Source organism: Notolepis coatsorum (genome assembly GCF_963971535.1).
Source record: "Notolepis coatsorum genome assembly, chromosome: 11".
NCBI classification, from domain to species: Eukaryota; Metazoa; Chordata; class Actinopteri; order Aulopiformes; family Paralepididae; genus Notolepis; species Notolepis coatsorum.
In genome coordinates this window covers 30,182,294-30,205,529 of record NC_140175.1, presented here as the reverse complement: position 1 = coordinate 30,205,529, position 23,236 = coordinate 30,182,294, and the positions used below count along the sequence as shown (strand labels likewise).

General features: G+C 43.3%; 2 protein-coding genes across 2 annotated transcripts in view; one reads left to right on the top strand and one right to left on the bottom strand.

Moving 5' to 3' along the window:
• The window catches only part of mfsd14ba (major facilitator superfamily domain containing 14Ba), a gene marked incomplete at its 3' end in the record, with an annotated part of 30,287 nt that extends 29,215 nt beyond the window's left edge, over window positions 1–1,072 (bottom strand). Inside the window, 1 exon segment of the mRNA XM_084325120.1 lies at window positions 908–1,072. Coding sequence (XP_084181246.1) covers window positions 908–994 — 87 coding nt within the window. The 5' untranslated portion in view covers window positions 995–1,072.
• A 22,043-nt stretch (window positions 1,073–23,115) lies between these two features.
• LOC311237085 (uncharacterized protein) overlaps window positions 23,116–23,236 on the top strand; it is a gene marked incomplete at both ends in the record, with an annotated part of 28,542 nt that continues 28,421 nt past the window's right edge. Inside the window, one exon of the mRNA XM_084324891.1 lies at window positions 23,116–23,177. Coding sequence (XP_084181017.1) covers window positions 23,116–23,177 — 62 coding nt within the window. The remainder of the gene's footprint in view (window positions 23,178–23,236) is intronic.

Sequence of the window (23,236 nt, the reverse complement as noted above, 5' to 3'; positions counted from 1 at the left end):
TTGATGTAGGGGAAAGGGTCTTAGGGCTAACTGTATTCAAAATGGTAGCCTATCATTATAGTGCCTATACAACGTACGGATGGAGGAGACATTCAAATGAATCAGAATATACCATTTAAAGCATGCTCTGACATGCTCAAAACCGTAGCCTAATTATCAAATCTATGAATTGTAGCCTTTGGGTGTATACGTATAATGACTGTAGAATTCAGTTCTGGATCATATGTTTCTGGGAGCTAGTGGTGTGATGCTCGCTTTGTATGTCAGCTCCTATACGGAGCATCACACCAGCTCCCAGAAGAAACAGAGAGAGATGATCATATTATTACGTAATGGCTCTAATGGCCCCCATCATCCCAATAACATCATCACATAGACGCCGGGCTTCAGTAAAAACTCTCTGCACCATCCCATCCGTCGAGAGACGATGGAAAGCGTATTAATCATCATCACTGAATTACTTCCAGGCGGAGAAGAGAGAGAGAGCATCATGTCCATTTCGAGCAGTTTGTCATTTGTCAAGCGCACCTTGCAGTGAATCTGACATACAGACACAGTAGCATCCATATGTCACTGTATGCCAACGTTAATATTATAATAATGTCTAGAAATTAGGGCGAATATAGCCTACCATTTAGTTGTCATACATTTTTTATTTTTTTTTGGCACAGGCCTAATACTAATTAAAATCACATTTTGAATGATCCCTTTATAGACTATTATAACCTATGAACAGGTATTGAATAATAATAAAATAATAATAATAATAAATAATAAATAATAAACAATAAATAATAAATAATAAATAATAAATAATAAATAATAATAAAAATAATAATAAAATAATAATAATAAAATAAACAACCAAAAAGCCACCCATCTATCCATCCATCCATGCACCACCTACCAGGCCATCTTTCATGACAATCTTCTTCACCAGCACCACACGGCTGGTCCCCCGCGGCTCCATCATCTCCCCTGCTGGACCCGCCATGTCCTCACATCTCGCCGGCGACGAAGTCACATAAAAGCCATGCCTGGTGGAGATCTTGGGTGGTCCCTCCGCTTCCAGTGTGACTTGTAATTTAGCCCTGAACGGCTAACCCGTGTTAAATTAGTGGATTCTTTTTTTATCCTAATAATAGATCCGGGAGAGTTCGTTGTCTGTTTCGCTGTTGAATGAGTGCAAGATGGACACCACACACGTCGACACACAGGCGGGTACGGTTCTCTGCTCGTCTCCTCCTCCTCCTTGTTTAACCCGGTTCGGCTTCACGGTATAACGGGACGCGCAGCCGGGTTCGAGTCGGTCGCAACAACCAGGGACGATTTCAATTGGGGCTCTGCTGGTCTCGCGATGATTGAAAATACGTCACACCTAGGACCCGCCCACCGCGCGTGCGGCGACACGAGGATTATTAGTGGGGGGAGATCAAAGCTGAACTGAAGTCAGTCATATTAAGCCACCTTTTCGAAATAGAGTGTGAGAGCCAAGGTGACCAAGCTGAACGGGGATCAGATCAGATGTCACACACGGCAGACGAGAGAGAGAGAGAGGCAGGCCCGTCACGTGTCGCCGCCAGAGATGTCCCCCCCCCCCCCCAGCTCAAAATATATAATCGTGATGTGCTGTGGTGAAAAACGTGACCTACCAACTGCATCACATTCAGAGATAATGGGCATCTATAAAAGGTTGATGTCTCGCCGTTTGATTGAGAAAAAAACAAACCGTTGTTTTTTCCCGTTTATTATTTCGAATTCTGGTCTGGATGATGATGATGATGATGATGATGATGATGATGATGATTATGATAGTTGGCACTTGAAGTAGCCAGTATGCTGAGAAAAATAGAATTTACTGACATGTATGCAAAGGCAGAGTAAATGCTTTTAATTGTAGGTTACTTAAAATATGATAAGTAAAGATAAACAAGTGCATTTGCTTTGCATTTTCTTGATGTGATGATTTCAATGTTCATATTAATCTCTTTCTTTTTCCACAAGCATGCTACGAGCTGAGTCAGGTGATATTTGACATACAGTAGGTACATTTCGCCTTATTCCACATGGACATTTTATTGTTAAACATGAATGCAGAATATTTCACGTTTAATTGAATTTCAACGCTTTATTTAAACTCGTAAGACATTTAAGTTACCAGCGACGAGCTTACAAAACAAGACAACGTTTATCAGCAATTTCATATACAGTAGGCACAATAAATAAGAATAAACAATAAAAATCAGCTAAGACCGTTACAAGTCGACACACAGTGGTCGGAGATCATACTTTTAAAATGCAGCAAAAAGAAGGAAGAAAAGGGGGTGGGAAACTGATGGGTGGGGATCGGGCGTTGTGGACAGTGACTCCTACAGGTCGGTTGGTGTACCTGCGCAGTAGAATCAGGAAGTGTCGGGGGCAGCGTGAGCCTCCCACGCGTTACTCCTCGCCACTGAGAGATCGAGCTGCGCAGGTGAAAAGATGCGACTGCTGTTACCTCAAGTACCGGAGGGGACTTGTGCTATGTATACATTTACATTTACATTTAGTCATTTAGCTGACGCTTTTATCCAAAGCGACTTACAAGTTCTGTGCGACAAGACAGCAAGAAGGGTATAACTCTATCAGCTGAGTAAAAATGTTCATCAAAGTGTTGCGTGTTACAGTGTAGGTTAGTTTATTAGGACAAGTGCATGACATTAAGGTTAGTCGGGGTTAGATTTTTTTTTTTTTTTTTTTTTTTTTTTTATCATTTCAGATAATGGTTGAAGAAGTGAGTCTTTAGTCGACGGCGAAAGATTGGACGGGATTCGGCTGTCCTAACTGGGATGGGTAGTTCATTCCACCATTGTGGGGCAAGGATGACTTAGTCCACATTGCAGCCGGCTTGTGGGAGGCAAGAAACAGCGTTCGTGACAGGGGAGGGTTGAATTGGATGATACGAAATTGGGATGGGAGAAAATATAGAAAAATGGGAGAAAAAGTGGATAAAAAAAATCTTTTGTCTAGCACAGTCTCTGGAGCGTAACAGAAGGAAGCATTTTGTATAAAAGTATTCTGTACTTCTGTATGACAACTATTAAAGAAACTTGAAACTTGAACTTGAGTTACTGCAGTTGAAGCAACACAACCAGTGAAAATCATTTGCTTTGTATCATCGTTTTGGGACGTCTAAAGACAATGCAGTGTCACAGCAACTCTTCAGCGTGGAGGAGGTATTGCCTTCATGATTAACAAAAATTGGAGCGATCCAACTAACGTGAAGGAATTATCCAACCACTGCTGCCCAGACTTGGAATATATAACCATCAAGTGTCGTCCTTTCTTCCTCCCGAGGGAGTTAACGGCGATCATCCTTGTAGGAGTGTATATTCCACCGCAAGCCAGCAACAACGTCGCGCTCTCCAGACTCCACAACGAGGTAAATAGAATACAAGCGGCGAACGTTAACGCCGCCATTTTGGTGCTGGGTGATTTCAATAGCGCCAATCTGAGAAAGGTATTACCTGACTTCTATCAGCATGTGACTTGCAACACCAGAGGCGGTAACATCCTAGATCACTGTTACACGCAATTTAAAGGTGGTGAAGTGTATCTTCTTAATTCATGTATCTCTTATCTAAGTTCATTGATCGTATAGTGTTCTATTTCACCCTTTCCTCTGCATGGTTTTAGGTATTTTCAGATGTTCGGTTTCAAGTAAGAGGAGACTGACGATATGGTCAAAATCAACGGGCGGCGGTGTTTATTAATAAAACAGCTTTAGGAATTAAAACAGTACATCGTCTCTTTCATTTGGCTGTTGTCGTTTCTCGGTGCTGTTCGCTGTCTTAGGTTGTCCATGGCCAACACCGAGTCCTCTCTTGTGGTTCGCTGGTCTGGTTGTCAAGACAACCTGGTCTCCTCGTCGATCAGGCCGGGAGTGCTTGATTTCGTATCGGCGGAGTCCGCTATGAACCTCGGCTCGGTCATCTGGTCTCAATGGCTCTCTGAGTCATCGGCTCTTCAGTAGCCTGAGTGGCGAGTCGAGTCGCGAGTCTCCCTCTGTCGGTGGAGGTTTTCAGCGCTCCAGTTGCGATTCGATCTCTGTCATCGTCTGTCCCCATGTCTCTGGGTCTTCAGGTCCTTTCTGGTGTGTCAGCGCTTCTCCTGATGCGAAGCGATTTCGTCTGTCATCGGGTCTCAGTCCCTCTGTGTCACTGCTTGGCTCTGCAGGGATCCTTCTCCGTCTCCTCTGAGTGTCACCGGGTGTGTGTGACGTGTGTCTCTCCAGGTTCCTTCTGGTGTGAGTCGTGTGTCTAGTGAGTCGCCATTCGCCCTTTTTATCCGCGGGGAGAGAGAGAGAGAGAGGGAGGGGGAGACAGAGAGCGAGAGGGAGGGGGGAGATCCTGCCTGCCTGTTCACGTCCATACGCTTTTCTTATTTTGGTCCACATTCCAACAGAAACCTGTCTGTTGGTGTCCTGTGTCCACATGTTACACAATTTCTTCTGCTGACACAACCAGTTGGTTCTGGTGACAACGGTTTTCACAGTCTATGGGGAGACAGACTGGCTTTTGATGCATAAATAATAAAACATGAGCTATTTCCATCTACAAACTCTTTACCATTCTGTGATTGCATTTTAGAATACTAAGATAATTCTTTATTGTCTAGCCAGTGACTCACTTTTTCAGACAGTGTCCAGACAACAAACCATATCTCCCCGTCCTTTAATAGAACACTTTATTTTCCTGATGAACATTTAACCAATACTTATTCTTTATTGTGACTAAGTTATTCTAATAGTTTCTAAAAGTTTATGCCTACATGTAACCTTATTAGTTTTCTCTATATCCTGGATGCATTTTGAACATTTGGCCTTACTTGAGTGCTGCTGACTCGTCTATCTGAGAGGCTCTTTTTACCACTCCTTTTACTCTGTCCCCTAACCATTCTGCCATGTCGTAACTTGAAAGTCCTTACTTAGGGTAGGGGTCAGTTTTATTGTCTTTAAGGTCAGCCATCTGTTTTCTGGGGAGTCAACCGCCTCTACCCTAGGGTCTCAGAAATACCTTCACATGGTGTTCTAAATAACCTTTCTATCAAGCAGCATTTTGTCTTTCAAATCATTTTCCTTGTACATTTTCACTTGCATTTATTCATGGTTTCATTTAGAAATATACGACAATCCACCCTTAGGGGGTTTAATAACCTCCTATACAACATCAATATTCTAAATTAAAACATGTTAAAAATCATATCCATAATTTTTGCTAATATTTTTCAAAATTTCAAAAAAATCCAAAATTGACCCAAATCAAACTACAAAACCCCTTTCCATCTGTATAGTTACAAAATCATCATTTCACCTACCTTTTCCTCCTTTCACAGTTATACACATTTATCAGTTATTATTATGACATCCAGTCTAGGTCCGTCTCTCTATGCAAAGAGATGATCGTACCATTCTCAGCTTCTTTTTGTTTAAGACTATATTTATCCATGTACTTAGCTTAAATGTCTATTTTGTGTAATGGACTCTGCAAGAAAAGATTAATACATCACACCACTAAAAGATTAACTCTCTAAACATTTGAGGGAAATTCAAACAAGCAACATAAATCATTTTTACTCCTTAAAAAGACCACTGAGGCCTCAATTATCCTTTGCTTTCATCCCTGTCAGTTATCCCTGTTTAAACCTCCTAAGGCCTTTACTGCTAACTCGTTTTTTGACCGTTTTGTTTCTTCTTGTTGTATTTTGTGCTAATCACCGCCCCTTCTTTGTTGTATGCAGGTCTCTGGTACTGCTCCGATTTTCCACAGAAGGAATCGATTTTCCCTCTGTCCTTTTTGCATTTTGGATTATTATTTACAAACACACAATAGATTGGAAACAGTTATTTTCGCAGATACATTTCTCTACTGTTCTGCATTTTGACAATACATTTTTCTCCAATTCATTATCTATGTATTTCACAGCTTCTTACGTTAGCATTCAATCAAATCATCTTTGTCTCATTTCTTTTTGTGCTGTACTGTTTTACTAGATCAAATATCTTAAGATCAACACAACTACCTCCACCCTTGACAGTGGAATAACCATCATTTCACTTTCAATTACCTCGTTTCCCGACAGCTCCCCGGTCCGGACAGTCAGCTCTAGACGAGGCCAATCACCAACAGAACCTATGTGCATGGTCAACAAACCACAGTCCCTTTAAACACACATCACACACACTCCGCCAGCTTTCAACAAGCCGGTGCAGAGTCCTCCATAAGTCAATCATCAAATTCACATGTCTGCACCCTACATGAACACTAACTGGCCAAATTGCGACCAACAACCTACAGAGCTTTCTTATAGACAGAGAAATATGTTTCCCCAACACTTATCATAACCCAAAAAGTGACACAACCCCCCAGATTCTACATCTGGAGCCTCAATGAGCGGAAAACAAACCATGAACCAGCTCCCGTCCATTCTCAGTTTCCAGCTCATTATATCAGACCTCCTACCAGTCTCGCTGTGTCACCACCACCTGCTACCCCTGACCGGCGAGAGAACCCCCCCAGCCAGCCAGTTCCTAAAAAAAATTTAGTCAACCAAAAACAAAGAAAATTAAAAATAAACAAAAAACTGTGAGTGCCTACATGCTACACACCCATCCAACAGAATTAAACTATCATCCAGAGGCATAAATACCCCCGCAAAACTAAGACAGCAAAATTAGAAATCCAAAAAGAAATAAAATAAGTAATGAAATAATAATATTGTTGTTTTTTTTTTTTTTTTTTTTTTTTTTTCTTTTTTTTTTTAATTCAACCTTGACCACCCTTTGATCAAGTATTGTAATCACTACTATAAATAGTCCTTTGTTTCTAACTCTGTCTAATATTATGTGTTCCATTGTTCCTGTCTAAAACCAACTATTTAACTCTTCTCTGACACCTTCTGGTTCAGAGTTCACATGACCACAAGAGCCATTGCGGTGACCATTTTTCTCTCTCTCTCCAATCTGTGCAGCCGGGCCAGGCTGCACAGGTGGGAGATACCAAAAATCGTCCACCATACCATTCTCCCTTACGTTTTCCTCACTGCCACAGCAAGAGTTGATCAGACACACTGTAGCAAAAAGGAAAACCCATGATTTGTCTATTAATTAACTGTTAGTACAATTGGCTCATGCATCTGTCAGTCATCTCACCTCTCCCTGTTAGTTGCACATCCATCTTAGTCGCTTCCACTCATAATCTAATGTATCAACGCTCCTATATATTTTTTATTCTATTTTTTGTTCCAATCAGTCCTTCTTCCCATTTTAACTTATTAATAACTCTATTTTCCCCAGCACTATTAGCTCCGCTTGTGCATTCCTGCCTCGTTCTTAATTAACCTATGGCCTTTGCAGACACACCCTCTTTACACCCCTTCTGAAAATGTCCCAACATTCCACATGTCCAGCAACTCTGTGTTCTGATGGACTCTTGCTGTCTATTGGACTCTTGCTGAGCTCGCCACCCTTTGCCACATGATCGAGCGAGATGGCCGATTTCTCCACATTTCCAGCACTCAGTTGATGCCGGCCATCCAAGCGGTCCCCCTCTTTGTCGTCCATTCCCTCCTTGGGGCTGCCAGTTCTGTTGTCTGGATGAGAGAGGGACATACCTGTTCTTCCCAGCCGCCGCACCTTGGGCCTTTTGTTGTTGGGAGGGGCCTGGAAACTCACCCCCCCTGCGGCTGTCATCATTCCCTCGCTGCTCCGCTCCCTGTTCAGGTAACAGGGCAGGTGACTTCTCTTGTTCACTGAGTCCTTGTTCTGCAGTACGAAACATGATTTCCAAAATTACATCACTCCTGATCACAGTCTGTTTCGCCAGCTCTTGTTCTAGCACCTCCCTCTCGCGTGTGACTTGGTCAACCGCCAGCTGCTTCTCCACCAGTTTTCTACGGACTGTCTCATGTCTTTCGGACGCTTCCGTGAATGCTCTTTGTCTTTCTGGAGAGAGGCACGTCATCCTCTCTACCTCCCCCCTGGCCCCCGCTGGCTGGCTCCTCGTCACCGGCCCACGCCTCTCATCCCGGCTTTGGTCTCGAGGGACGACTGGACATGGGAAACAGGTGGGCTGTAGAAACTGTTCATGTATAGTTCCATACCTGCTGTTGGTCTCTGTACCAGCCGTACGACCAGAATAGACTTCGTGGGACTGCTGTAACAATGCCGCTCTTCTCAGTCTCTTTCTCTGTCCCTTGGTTAAACTGCAGTCGCCTGCAATGGACACCCCAGTGTGGCTCGGTTCTGGTTGGAGTAAAACCGTTGTCTCTGGTTCTCTCTCCTGTAAGACCTCCTGTATTGGAATCAAAGTCATTATTTCCAGTCCCTCTGTCGTACTGGTCACCTGAGGAAATTCCATCACATCCCACTCAATCAGATTAACTTCAGATATCAATCTTTCTACGGGAGTGTCTGCAAAGGTTGTCAGCCTATTGCTATTGTCGGCATTACTTCTTTTCATCGCTTTTCGTGCTCTCCTTTTCTGTTTTTTATTTTTGTTTCTCAATCTATAACAGCCTCCTTTTTTATACTTAAATACAAGGTTTTGTAAAGGCCTGAATCTCTTTGGCCATGGCTTCTTCACTTCTATTGTGATATTTCCAGTCTTTGACATAGACAGAGTGTCTACTTTTGCTATTGTTATTGCTTCTAAACCTTCAGTTGTTCCTATCAATGTTCCACTAAGGTGAACTTCCTGTGTACCCGACATTCATTCCACTTTCAACACACTCTTGTAATCACCGTTTGAAAAAACAAGTTTCTCTGTCTTCCACTACTTCTACTTACTTGAGTTAAAACACTCACACTGTCAAATTTTTACTGTGCAGACAAGGATTGATAACTGGCTTATCATTCATACTTATACCAAGGCGCATTAAAGCCGTTTTCCCTAGATGGTTGTGGAAGTCGTTAGAGCACCTGTCCGGCCGAGCATCTGTATAGAAAGAAAGCAGAAATCCAAACTTAATACAGTGGCATTTCCCTTATTATTTCCACTCTTCGTTACGCATTGGAAATGTCGGGCAACACTATACTAATATTTTAAAGAGACACAGTGTGATTTGCTTGAAAAAATAACGATACAGCTTATCTTGTTTTTTGTCCGTTCCTTCAACAGGAACACTGGAGTTTTCCAATCCCCTGTGTGCTCTCTCCTCCTGATTTCCTGGGAAATATAATCATTTATCCCCTTCCTATCCATTGTCTAATAATCCTTTGTAAACCTGGTCCTTCATCTGATTCTAATCTCTCTTTGCTTGATGAATCTGTTCATCCTAACCTTATTTCTTACTTTTAAATGCCCGATTAGCGTATCGACTAAATGTATTATTCGCTTTCGCTTCACTTCTCATACTACATCCATTTCATTCATCCTTACACACAACCATTACCCCCCACAACACTTAATAAAAATTAATCAGTGTTGCTACTGCTACCAACCACCCAATCAGGGAAAACAATAAACTTTCAGCAACTTAGATCACTAAAACCCTGACCGACACATAGTACAGCTGGCCACGTTAATAATTTCATGGACACCCGCACTATGCCACCGCAATATTCACCCAGTTCTCTGAATACACAAAGAACCGTCAACTCACAGCCCAAAGCGTCCTCCCTTCAGTTTCGAACCTGAACGGAAACACCCCAAGCTTTACCACACCAAGAATATCACTACTTCACATACTCAATAACAACGTAGTTTAAATAAACCTACAACCAAATGCCCACAACACACGCCGCAATCTAGGGACGGCGAAATACAAGGAGAGACAGGGAAGGGAAAAGAAAAAAGGAGGGAGGGATACAGGGATACAGGGACTAAGGGGATGAAAGGGGGGGGGGGGGGGGCACACAATGCAACATTAACTATTACCAAAACCGTCTAAATCAACCTTAACTCTAATCAGACCAAAAGAATGACCACGAATATTCTATTTATCCTTATGTAATCCTATTTTAGCAAGTAACACTATATTAATATAACCAATACTCCAAACCCATGATGAATTGAAAATGGGGGACCCTGATGTAAACAAGACGAAAGTCTTTCCCCGGTCTGCATACCCTTAACAATTGTGTGTATTGAGCTGTACCATAATGTACCCATTAAACAATCCGTTAATAAACATTTTCAATCAATCAATCAATCAGGCAATCTATACTAAACAAAAACTCCCTTTGTGCACCTGTCCCCTCACAAAGTTAAGCCGGGAGACAGGGATGGAGCGGAGGGGGGCGGGGGGGGGGGGGGGAGAAGGAGGGAGGGAGGGAGGGAGGGAGGGAGGGAGGGAGGGAAGGAGGGAGAGAGGGAGGGAGGGAGTGTGAACGAGGGAGGAAGAGACAGAGGAAAAAGGGGGGGGGGGGGGGTTCACGCCAATCCCACCAGCGCCATTACACCTGGCCCATAACAATTACAGACCTATAATCAAACCAGTAAACACCCCCACCATCAATAACTGACAAAACCTAATATAAAGAATTTACAAATCCCCACAAATGATCGCTTACTCAAAACCTATAATAATCACAAAACCCTTCTCTACTGCCTACTGCACCTCGTTTTACCTGTATAGGTGAAACTATAAAAGAGGCAACAGCGCCCTCCACTGGAACGTACGCTCATCACCACCAACGCACTACAGCACTCACCACTTCCTGTAGGAGGTGCCCACGCCTCCCCCGCAAGTGCGTCATTACGTAAACCACCCCAAGACGTCAACTCGACGTTCCACCTCAACCACAAAACTACAATTCCCAGAACCCTCTACACCGGAAGTACCTGTCCATCGCCTCTCTAAGATCCAGCACTAGCAAAGAGTAGCAACACGCGAGATTCCCCGAGAGTTCAATCATGCTATATTGTTAGCACAGGTAGCTTAGCATCTTAGCTTCGTTAGCTCAGTGCCGCTAGCACCAGCTTAGCTTAGCATCCAACATCACTTCTCCTAAACGGCCCAGTCCTGTTGACTCGAGCGGCACAACACATCGCGACGTTTACACAACCCCAGCTACACCCCGTAACATAACTTTAATCCTATTAAGCCCCCGTTTACAGAACCTATATTATTATCCTCATTCTAGCATGCTCGCCCGCTTGGCCCCGCCGACCGAAATACACAGTATCAAACGCACCCCAGCTCCGACGCTTCCAGTGACGTCACCAGCTTCAAAATCCCCGTTTTCTTTGATCTTTACTACATTACTTTTAAACTTCTACAGCCCCGATTTGAAAAATTTCAACGCACATTACACATCTTCTAGGTTCCATCTCACATGTCATTCATTCAATTCACTCGAAAACGCAACACAGCGTCCACACGCTAGTCCCGTCGCGCCAGCTAATGCTGGCAGGACAGGGGTGTGGTTTCTCCGTTGCAGCCTTGGCCACCAGCTGGTTCATAATAATACAAAAAATACCTTGACATTTACTCAGAGCTCCTAACATCCATCCATTCAAACACATATACTTAACAAATTAATGTCTCATTCATAAGCACACCATTCATTTATGCACACATTCCTTCCAAACGCATTTCCTTGCTTCATTTCACACAATATTCTTCCTATTGTTCTCATCCCCTGTGCAGTTACCCCACGCATTTCTCCCACAAGTGCATTATCTCCAAAGGTTACTTTCCCCCCCCCCCCATCATTCCTCTTCTCAGCCTCTCAATCTTCATATTCAGCGCCGTTTGGGGAGCTTTTACCTGTCTCACCCCCAAATCGACCAAATACCTTCTCAAAAATCCGTACCAAAGGCGAATTTTTTAAGCAGATTCCGTCGGGTCACACTACAACAGATCTGTATGAAAACGTCTTTCTAAACTCGTCTGTTATACGTGCCGATTCTAAGAGTGAAGTCCGCGAATGATGGCGCGGAAAAAAAGCAACCAATTACCTCCCTGTTCTCTATTTCTCTTCGCGGAACCAGGCTATCCCTGAACTTCACCACGGTTATCCTATACTACTCTACACTCCGTTTTCTGTTCTCTTTTCTCTTCGTGGAACCAGGCTGCCCTGTGCTACACCACGGTTTATCTCTTTACTACTCTTTAAGATCTGACTACTCCTCTTTACCCTTCTTATGAACCACTACGTCACGCACAGTCCCACTTCCCGCTATCTGTGACTAATCTCCGTTCTACTGCTCCTACGCCGGTACCCTCAAATAATTTACCTAATCCCAAGCCTATCCCCTAAACTGATATAACTAAATACAGACATCTATTTCCTCTCCTCACTTGGCCTTGTACCAATTATAGGCATCCTAACTGAACATCTCTAAGTGCAGCGCCGGTGTGTGGCTGAGACCAGAGCCAGGTTGTGAAACCTGGACCCCGGTACCCCTCCAACACCAACATTATCCTGGTCCATTTACAACTCATTTCTACCTAATGCAATAGCAACCCCAAAATGCGAGCCTGCTTCGACCATTACTAATCTTAAACACCATCATCACTACTTACCTAGTCCCGCTGGCCGTGGCTGAAGTGGACGATCATTCAGTCGCAGAGGGCTTCGATGATGGGGAGAGAACCTCTCTGTGGTTCAACCGGTTCTGGTCCAATGCAGGACGGGTCATGGCACCATTTGAAGTGTCTTTTCTTAATTCATGTATCTCTTATCTAAGTTCATTGATCGTATAGTGTTCTATTTCACCCTTTCCTCTGCATGGTTTTAGGTATTTTCAGATGTTCGGTTTCAAGTAAGAGGAGACTGACGATATGGTCAAAATCAACGGGCGGCGGTGTTTATTAATAAAACAGCTTTAGGAATTAAAACAGTACATCGTCTCTTTCATTTGGCTGTTGTCGTTTCTCGGTGCTGTTCGCTGTCTTAGGTTGTCCATGGCCAACACCGAGTCCTCTCTTGTGGTTCGCTGGTCTGGTTGTCAAGACAACCTGGTCTCCTCGTCGATCAGGCCGGGAGTGCTTGATTTCGTATCGGCGGAGTCCGCTATGAACCTCGGCTCGGTCATCTGGTCTCAATGGCTCTCTGAGTCATCGGCTCTTCAGTAGCCTGAGTGGCGAGTCGAGTCGCGAGTCTCCCTCTGTCGGTGGAGGTTTTCAGCGCTCCAGTTGCGATTCGATCTCTGTCATCGTCTGTCCCCATGTCTCTGGGTCTTCAGGTCCTTTCTGGTGTGTCAGCGCTTCTCCTGATGCGAAGCGATTTCGTCTGTCATCGGGTCTCAGTCCCTCTGTGTCACTGCTTGGCTCTGCAGGGATCCTTCTCCGTCTCCTCTGAGTGTCACCGGGTGTGTGTGACGTGTGTCTCTCCAGGTTCCTTCTGGTGTGAGTCGTGTGTCTAGTGAGTCGCCATTCGCCCTTTTTATCCGCGGGGAGAGAGAGAGAGAGAGGGAGGGGGAGACAGAGAGCGAGAGGGAGGGGGGAGATCCTGCCTGCCTGTTCACGTCCATACGCTTTTCTTATTTTGGTCCACATTCCAACAGAAACCTGTCTGTTGGTGTCCTGTGTCCACATGTTACACAATTTCTTCTGCTGACACAACCAGTTGGTTCTGGTGACAACGGTTTTCACAGTCTATGGGGAGACAGACTGGCTTTTGATGCATAAATAATAAAACATGAGCTATTTCCATCTACAAACTCTTTACCATTCTGTGATTGCATTTTAGAATACTAAGATAATTCTTTATTGTCTAGCCAGTGACTCACTTTTTCAGACAGTGTCCAGACAACAAACCATATCTCCCCGTCCTTTAATAGAACACTTTATTTTCCTGATGAACATTTAACCAATACTTATTCTTTATTGTGACTAAGTTATTCTAATAGTTTCTAAAAGTTTATGCCTACATGTAACCTTATTAGTTTTCTCTATATCCTGGATGCATTTTGAACATTTGGCCTTACTTGAGTGCTGCTGACTCGTCTATCTGAGAGGCTCTTTTTACCACTCCTTTTACTCTGTCCCCTAACCATTCTGCCATGTCGTAACTTGAAAGTCCTTACTTAGGGTAGGGGTCAGTTTTATTGTCTTTAAGGTCAGCCATCTGTTTTCTGGGGAGTCAACCGCCTCTACCCTAGGGTCTCAGAAATACCTTCACATGGTGTTCTAAATAACCTTTCTATCAAGCAGCATTTTGTCTTTCAAATCATTTTCCTTGTACATTTTCACTTGCATTTATTCATGGTTTCATTTAGAAATATACGACAGTGGCTACAAGGCTCATTCTGATAGTGGCTTTGGTAAATCAGATCACGCGTCAATCTTTCTTTCACCAATGTACAAACAGAGAATCAAAAGTACTCCTGTAGTCTCGCGAGAGGTGCAGAAATGGGATTTGACGTCGGGGGAGACGCTCCGGTCTGCGTTTGACTGCACAGACTGGAATGTGTTCCGCGACACAGATAACATTAATGTCTACACGGAGACAGTGGTGGACTATGTTTGTACTTTGGTGGAAGAAACAATCCCCACTACCAAAATGAGAGTTTACCCAAATCAAAAACCCTGGGTAGACAAATCCGTCCGTGAAGCTCTGAGAGAGCGCACCAAAGCATACAACGACGGCCTAGTGGCAGGCAACATGAATGACCACAAGGTGGCGCGATACAACGTAAGGAGGACAGTGTCAGAGGCCAAACGGCGCTACAGGGATAAAATTGAACTCCAGTTTGAACAAGCTGACTCTAGAGCTATGTGGCAGGGGCTCAAAACGGTGACAGACTACAAAGGCGCCTCCCTCAAACTGAACAGTGACATCTCCTTAGCAAATGACCTCAATACCTTCTATGCGAGGTTTGATGCTGGTAATAACAACACCAGCTCACAAGCCACGGCAATGGGGGGGGGGGGGTCGGCTGCTGATGGAGGCGCAGTGTTCAGGGTAACAGAGCATGAGGTGAGGCGGACCTTTAAAAAAGTGAATATCAGGAAGGCAGCAGGTCCGGACGGCATCCCCGGCCGCGTCCTAAAAGTCTGTGCCGACCAACTGGCCCCAGTATTCACTGACATATTTAACCTGTCCTTAGAACAGGCTGTCATCCCCACCTGCCTGAAGAAGTCCACTATTATCCCTGTACCCAAAAAATCCAAGCCTGCTTGCCTCAACGACTACCGCCCTGTAGCTCTCACCTCCATAGCCATGAAGTGCTTTGAGAAGCTAGTAAAGGGCTACATCTGCTCCTCCCTCCCCATCAACATGGACCCCCTGCAATTTGCATACCGCCCCAACAGGTCCACGGAGGACGCCATAGCCCATGTGCTGCACACAGCAGCATCACACCTGGACAAGAGGCAGGGGAACTATGTGAGAATGCTATTCATCGACTACAGCTCGGCATTCAATACCATAGTCCCCTCCATACTCATAGCCAAGCTCAGGGACCTGGGCTTGAACTATGACCTCTGCCAGTGGGTCTTGGACTTCCTGACTGGCAGACCCCAGGTGGTGAGAGCAGGCAACTGCACCTCCTCATCCATCACCCTCAACATAGGGGCCCCCCAGGGCTGTGTTCTGAGTCCCCTCCTCTACTCCCTGTACACACACGACTGTGTGGCTCAGCGGAGTAGCAATACAATCATCAAATTTGCTGACGACACAGTGGTGGTGGGCCTGATCTCTGCCAACGACGAGAGGGCCTACCTGGAAGAGGTCAAGGTCCTGGCGGGATGGTGCCAGGAAAACAGCCTCTCCCTGAACGTCAGCAAAACAAAGGAGATGATTGTGGACTTCAGGAGGTCGGGGGTCAAGGACTACAGCCCCCTCAGCATCGACGGGGCACCGGTTGAGAGAGTCAACAGCTTTAAGTACCTCGGAGCCTACATATCCGAGGACTTGACATGGACCACACACATTGACAGTGTTGTGAAGAAGGCACGACAACGCCTCTACTTCCTCAGGCGCCTAAGGAAGTTCCAAGTCAGTCAGAAGATCCTTAAGAACTTCTACTCATGTACAATAGAGAGCATCTTGACCGGCAACATCACCTCCTGGTTTGGGAATAGCACTGCACAAGACCGAAGCAGACTACAAAGAGTGACACGTTCAGCCGAACGCACAATTGGAGGGGGGCTCCCCACCCTCCAGAACATTTACAACAAGCGTTGCAAGGGCAAGGCTAAGAGAATCATTAAAGACTCCAGTCACCCGAACAACTGCCTCTTTGAACTGCTGCGGTCAGGCAAGCGATACCGGAGTCTCAAGGCGAGCACAGAAAGACTCAGAAGAAGCTTCTATCCCCAGGCCATCAGGCTGCTAAACGAACAATGAACACTACACAACAACAACCACCAAACGCACATAGCACACACATCCACACGCACACACTCACTTTAAACAAACACACTGTAGCACCCACTCCACACACTTTATAGCACACACCCACTTTAAACAAACACACTGTAGCACCCACTCCCCACACTTTATATTTATTGATGAAGGATTGCACTACAACTCGTACACCTTACTGTAAATTGTACCTAAATTGTACCTCATCCCATTTCTGCTTTGCACTATATAGTACTGTACATTAGTACACTGCATAGTATTGTATATTATTATATGGTAAATCAGAACATTGTACATATGTCTATACCGAACACTGTGACCTCATTTTCTTCTTCTAAATTACATGCACTATGTTATTTGATACTATCTTGTCTAGCACAGTCTCTGGAGCGTAACAGTAAGAAGCATTTTGTATGAAAGTATTCTGTACTTCTGTATGACAACTATTAAAGAAACTTGAACTTGAAACTTGATGTCTGGTCTTACTGGGAGGAAGGAAACGCATTTAGTGACGTATTGTTGGGTGTCTGCTCTGATTGGCAGTCGCACAGTACGGAGGAGACGTTGCTTTTTATGCCCTGAAAGCAGATACTGTATGTATGGTATTGTGCTGTCTGACCTAATTATGTTGTATCCAACCTGATTGCCTGTAGAGCATATCATTATGCAACTGAAAGGTCTCTTGAGTAGGCTAGCTCACTGCATATCCCTTGTTTGTAATTTACATTATTCATATATAACATCATGTAATATTAATTACAATATAAAGTGTGTAAGTTTGTGTGTGATATATATATATATATATATATATATAAGAGAGAGAGAGAGAGAGAGAGAGAGAGAGAGAGAGAGAGAGAGAGAGAGAGAGAGAGAGAGAGAGAGAGAGAGAGAGAGAGAGAGAGAGAGAGAGAGAGAGAGAAGTGATTATCTATAATAATAATAATAATATAATAGGAGGTAGCCTATTTAAGCTCACATGGTCTAAGGCAGATCAACTGTTTCAGAATCATAATCATAATGTATTCTTCAGGGCATTCTCCAAATGGCCAGATGGGAGGCAGAATAGCGGTAGAAAACACCAACTGGTAACTTAAAGGTTGCTGGTTCGATCCCTGGCACTGACAAGGGGATGTATTCCAATGTGAGCTGGTGACTGGTATTAGAATTTACTGTATGGTGATTACCACCATCCTGCTTAAGTGTTCCAGGGGCACTACACCACATGCCTCTCTGATAAAAACAACAACAACAGAATGTGTGGGGGACTGTGTGCACATGTAGCTAGGAGGGATATGTGAAACTATATCATTCTATTTCAATATGGACATAATATATGCTATATACTTTTCAGCCTGCTGGCCATTACAAATATCTTTTGTTTGGGTGAGCATGACATTATCTTTACTGGGCAGAATTTGAATGAGCACTAACAGAGATGGTATAGAGAGGGCATTCAACTAGACCTACTTTATTTATTTATTTGGGATCATGATAAACGGATCATATACACTATTAAACATAAATGTTGCCATTTGATGCATTGTACCAGATTTACTGTACAGTAGCTTCAGCAAATTTTCATCTGCAGTTCCGTGGCAGGTTACGGTCAATACATCTCAAATACATACAGTATATATTGCACAATCTACACCGACAATAACAGTACAGTTACACATAACACACCATGACACAAATAGACAGCAGACAATGACGGGTATAAAAATGTATCAGGATAAAAGGAACATTCATAAAGTGTACTAGTGCTCTACATCATGGGAGGAATAAGAGGACATGTTAGCATGATCTTTGCATACATTTCCTTATTTACTATAAAATGTGTCCAAAAACGGCACCCACTCACCATCCCTCTTTGGGGACTTGCGGGCGTCATAGCAGCATGGAGTTGTAAACAATATTGTTAAATATGAATATAGTTGGTGTCCCTTGAGTTGATGTAGCCCCACCCAGCATACAGTGGCAAAATGAGGACGCTGGCTACTACAGACTGGCAAAATGACTGCAGCAGTCTATTGCACATATTATTGAAAGACCGAGTCTCCCTTCCTGTAGATGTCCGACCAATTTGTTGTTCAGGTGTACTCCAAGGAACTTGTCTCCACCAACTTGTATGTCTCCACCATCTCCACCTCATCCCCTCGGATGGTGATGGGAGTTGGGGGGGGGGGGGGGCTCTTCTTGCCTCTCTGGTAGTCCACCACCAGCTCCTTGGTCTTGCTGATGTTGAGTTGGAGGTGCAGGGGGTCGAGGGAGTCACGCAACAGAGGCTTGAGGCGTTGCAGGACCAGCCTCTCAAAGGTCTTCATGACGTGTGACGTCAGAGCGACAGGCCTGTAATCGTTGAGGGAGCTAGGGTGTCCCTTCTTGGAAACCGAGACAATGCAGGAGGTCTACCAGAGCTGGGGCACCTCTCTCCAGCCTCAGGGGGAGGGTTGAAGAGGTGCTGAAACGGTGCTGCCAGCTGCCAGCTGCCAGCTGCCCGGTGCATGTGGTCCTCTGGCCTTGCTTCCACTGATCCTGGAGAGCTGCCACCTCACCTGGCTCTTAGTGATGGTCAAGGGTGGGGGAGGGGGGCATGATGCTGTCTCCAGGGGCAGTGGGCTGGTGGTGTGGGGGGGGGGGGGGGGGGGGTGTTCGTGGGTGGTGGGGGACAGACTGCTGCTGTCAGGGGTGGGGTGGGGAGTAGAACTGTATGCTTCCTTCATATTAGCATACAGAAGGTCCAGTGTTTTTCAAGTTTCTTTAATAGTTGTCATACAGAAGTACAGAATACTTTCATACAAAATGCTTCTTACTGTTACGCTCCAGAGACTGTGCTAGACAAGATAGTATCAAATAACATAGTATAGCATGTAATTTAGAAGAAGAAAATGAGGTCACAGTGTTCGGTATAGACATATGTACAATGTTCTGAGTTACCATATAATATACAATACTATGCAGTGTACTAATGTACAGTACTATATAGTGCAAAGCAGAAATGGGATGAGGTACAATTTAGGTACAATTTACAGTAAGGTGTACGAGTTGTAGTGCAATCCTTCATCAATAAATATAAAGTGTGGGGAGTGGGTGCTACAGTGTGTTTGTTTAAAGTGGGTGTGTGCTATAAAGTGTGTGGAGTGGGTGCTACAGTGTGTTTGTTTAAAGTGAGTGTGTGCGTGTGGATGTGTGTGCTATGTGCGTTTGGTGGTTGTTGTTGTGTAGTGTTCATTGTTCGTTTAGCAGCCTGATGGCCTGGGGATAGAAGCTTCTTCTGAGTCTTTCTGTGCTCGCCTTGAGACTCCGGTATCGCTTGCCTGACCGCAGCAGTTCAAAGAGGCAGTTGTTCGGGTGACAGTGTGTTGTTTCCCCTGGTCTTGCATGTCACATAGTGGGTGAAGTTTGTCAGGGTTTTGTTGAGTTCAATGTGTGAGGAGGCCGTGAGACCTAAGTGAGAGATACCGCAGGCTTAACATAATATTATGAAAGGAGATGAGAGGCTCGTTCTAAGAGCTCTTGTACTCAGATGAGTATTTTATCAGCGTAATGTTAGTTGTATCAAGTTACATAAGACACTCACTGAGTGATGAATAATGCATGGTCAGCAACTCATCCAGGGATAGTCGAACATGACTCATTTGACTTAAGTACTATGCCTCATTGGACTTAAATTAAATATGCAGCCTATGGGGGATAGAGGCAAACAATAACGAGTGTTGTGCATTTCATTACAGTGGTGGTTATTGCAGCCGAACAGACTTTAATGAGAAGTTACTGCTTTTGTTGATAAATGATGATGATGATGCTTTTAGTATTATTATTATTATTATTGTTATTATGATTATTATTATTATTATTATTATTATTATTATTATTATTATTATTATTATTATTATTATTATTATTATTATTATTATTATTATTATTATTATTATTATTATTATTATTATTATTATTATTATTATTATTATTATTATTATTATTATTATTATTATTATTATTATTATTATTATTATTATTATTATTATTATTATTATTATTATTATTATTATTATTATTATTATTATTATTATTATTATTGTTGTTGTTGTTGTTGTTGTTATTATTATTATTATTATTATTATTATTATTATTATTATTATTATTATTATTATTATTATTATTATTATTATTATTATTATTATTATTATTATTATTATTATTATTATTATTATTATTATTATTATTATTATTATTATTATTATTATTATTATTATTATTATTATTATTATTATTATTATTATTATTATTATTATTATTATTATTATTATTATTATTATTATTATTATTATTATTATTATTATTATTATTATTATTGTTATTGTTATTATGATTATTATTACAATTATGATTATTATTATAATAATTATTATTATTAATGACAACAATACTAATAATACTACTAATAATAATAATACAATTCATAATAATAACAACAATAATAATAATACAAATGGTAATATCTATTATATTTCTTTCTATTAAAAATGATTTAATTCTATCCTATACAGAGTTCTCCTGTTCCTTCCTGTCAAAAATAACTTCTGTGCTTTTCTACTGTGCACCTCTAGGTGGTCTGTTTGGGGGTGTTGCTAGGCAGCAGTCACCATGCTGAGTGTACCTGTCGGGCAAGGATTGCTGTCGAGCAGATGAAATGTGCAGGGACAGTGAGTTGGAGCTTAACCAGCTAACTGGACTAAACTCGCTCTCCACCTGAGGCTGGTGCCTCCTTCAATGCAACCAGGAGCATAGATCCACTGCGGTGCAGGACAGTGGCAAGAGCATACAGTATCTAATTCATCTTACAGGTAGGTCATTGATTTGCTTTGTTTGTTTTTATAATACATTTTCCTTTAGCACAAACTGGAACAAAAAAGGTTGTTGCTGTTGTTGTTGTTGTCTTTTTAGCAACCAACGGACACCTCTTAAAAACTAACATTAGGGTGTACAGTAGATGATACCTAACCAGGCCAGGGACCACTCTTTCCCATTCAGTGTTTTGTCCTGAGTTGCCCCTGAACTTTGAACACAGAAACACAGATAGGGTCAAAAGGGGCCTTGAGCTCTAGCTCTTTCCTTGCCATATAGAAACTGCCCTCTTTTAAAGTGTGTATTGGTGTGTGTGTGTTTTTTCTTGTGCATATGTATTTAATATGATATTTAGAAAAGGGCATCCCACCAGCTCCCCATTATAGATGTTAGGTATGGGAGGTGCCCATTTGCTGTTAGAACCCCTACCCCCCTAAATGCCTGAGCATGTTCCTGCCAGTAACACAGGACAGCTTTGTTGGCAAGGTCACATCTACCACATTGTACAACACATGTCGTCCTCCCATGTTGAATACAACTCCTATTTACAACTAGAAGAATGCACACAGTTGAGTGCAGACCTCCGCCAAGGCCTAACAAGCTGCCTACTTTGCTGTTACTTTGTATGCAACATTAGACTGGGTAGATGATAAAAACAAGAGTTGACGATATTGCCAGTCTCAACAGACCAAGACTATAAATCCATGGTGCTAGAGGAAAGGTCATGGTGTCATCAAATTCAACAGGTTTGTGACTGTACGGGTAATGGGTCATTTGAAAATGGAACGTTTGGCCTGATGAGGACACTAGAGAACAGGTCATAGATTTCTTCCTTTGGGGTCATGAATGTGCACAGCAAATATTATGGCAATATGGCTATTACTTTTAGAGATATCTTGTTCTCAGGTTGGTAGTGCCTGATAGTGGCATTAGTGGTTCAAAAATCAATAGATCTGTTCCTCATGCATGTGCACAGAAAACATCATAGCAATCCAGCCATTACTTGTCGATAATATGTTGCAAACACACACACACACCACACACACACACACACACACACACACACACACACACACACACACAACACACACACACACCACACACACACACACACACACACACCTACACACACACACACACACACACACACACACACACACACAAACACACACGCATGCACGCACGCACGCACGCACGCACGCACACACACACACACACACACACACACACACACACACACACACACACACACACACACACACACACACACACACACACACACACACACACACACACACACACACACACACACACACACAGAACTAGGTAGCCAGGCTGTGTGACAGAGACGATTCTTTATGTATCTTAATTTTAAACCTTAAGTTAAACATTTAGGGTGGCTACGTGGCGTAGTGGGCAAGGCGCTCGCCACGAAATGCTGAAGACGCTGGGCTCGTCAGTTCGAGCCCAGCGCTTATTTGCTTTCAGTTTAGCTGGGTCGGTCCGTACTAATACACATTGGCCGTATTAGGGGGTGGGAAACTGATGGGTGGGGATCGGGCGTTGTGACAGCGACTCCTACAGGTCGGTTGGTGCGCCTGCGCAGTAGAATCAGGAAGTGAGAGATCGAGCTGCGCAGGTGAAAAGATGCGACTGCTGTTACCTCAAGTACCGGAGGGGACTTGTGCTATGTATGACTTAGTCCACATTGCAGCCGGCTTGTGGGAGGCAAGAACAGCGTTCGTGACAGGGGAGGGTAGAATTGGATGATACGAAATTGGGATGGGAGAAAATATAGAAAAAATGGGAGAAAAAGGTGGATAAAAAAAAAAAAAACATTTTAATATTTAACTCACTGTGTGTGTGTGTGTGTGTGTGTGTGTGTGTGTGTGTGTGTGTGTGTGTGTGTGTGTGTTGTGTGTGTGTGTGTGTGTGTGTGTGTGCACACGCATGTTTGTGTGTGTGACACAGGAATGGCCCTAGCCAGTGGTCACTGGGTAGAGAAAGAGATGAAGGGTGAAGTGCCAAGTCCCAGGTAAGCAGGTGTGTGCGTGCGTGTGTCTGTGTGTGTGTGTGTGTGTGTGTGTGTGTGGT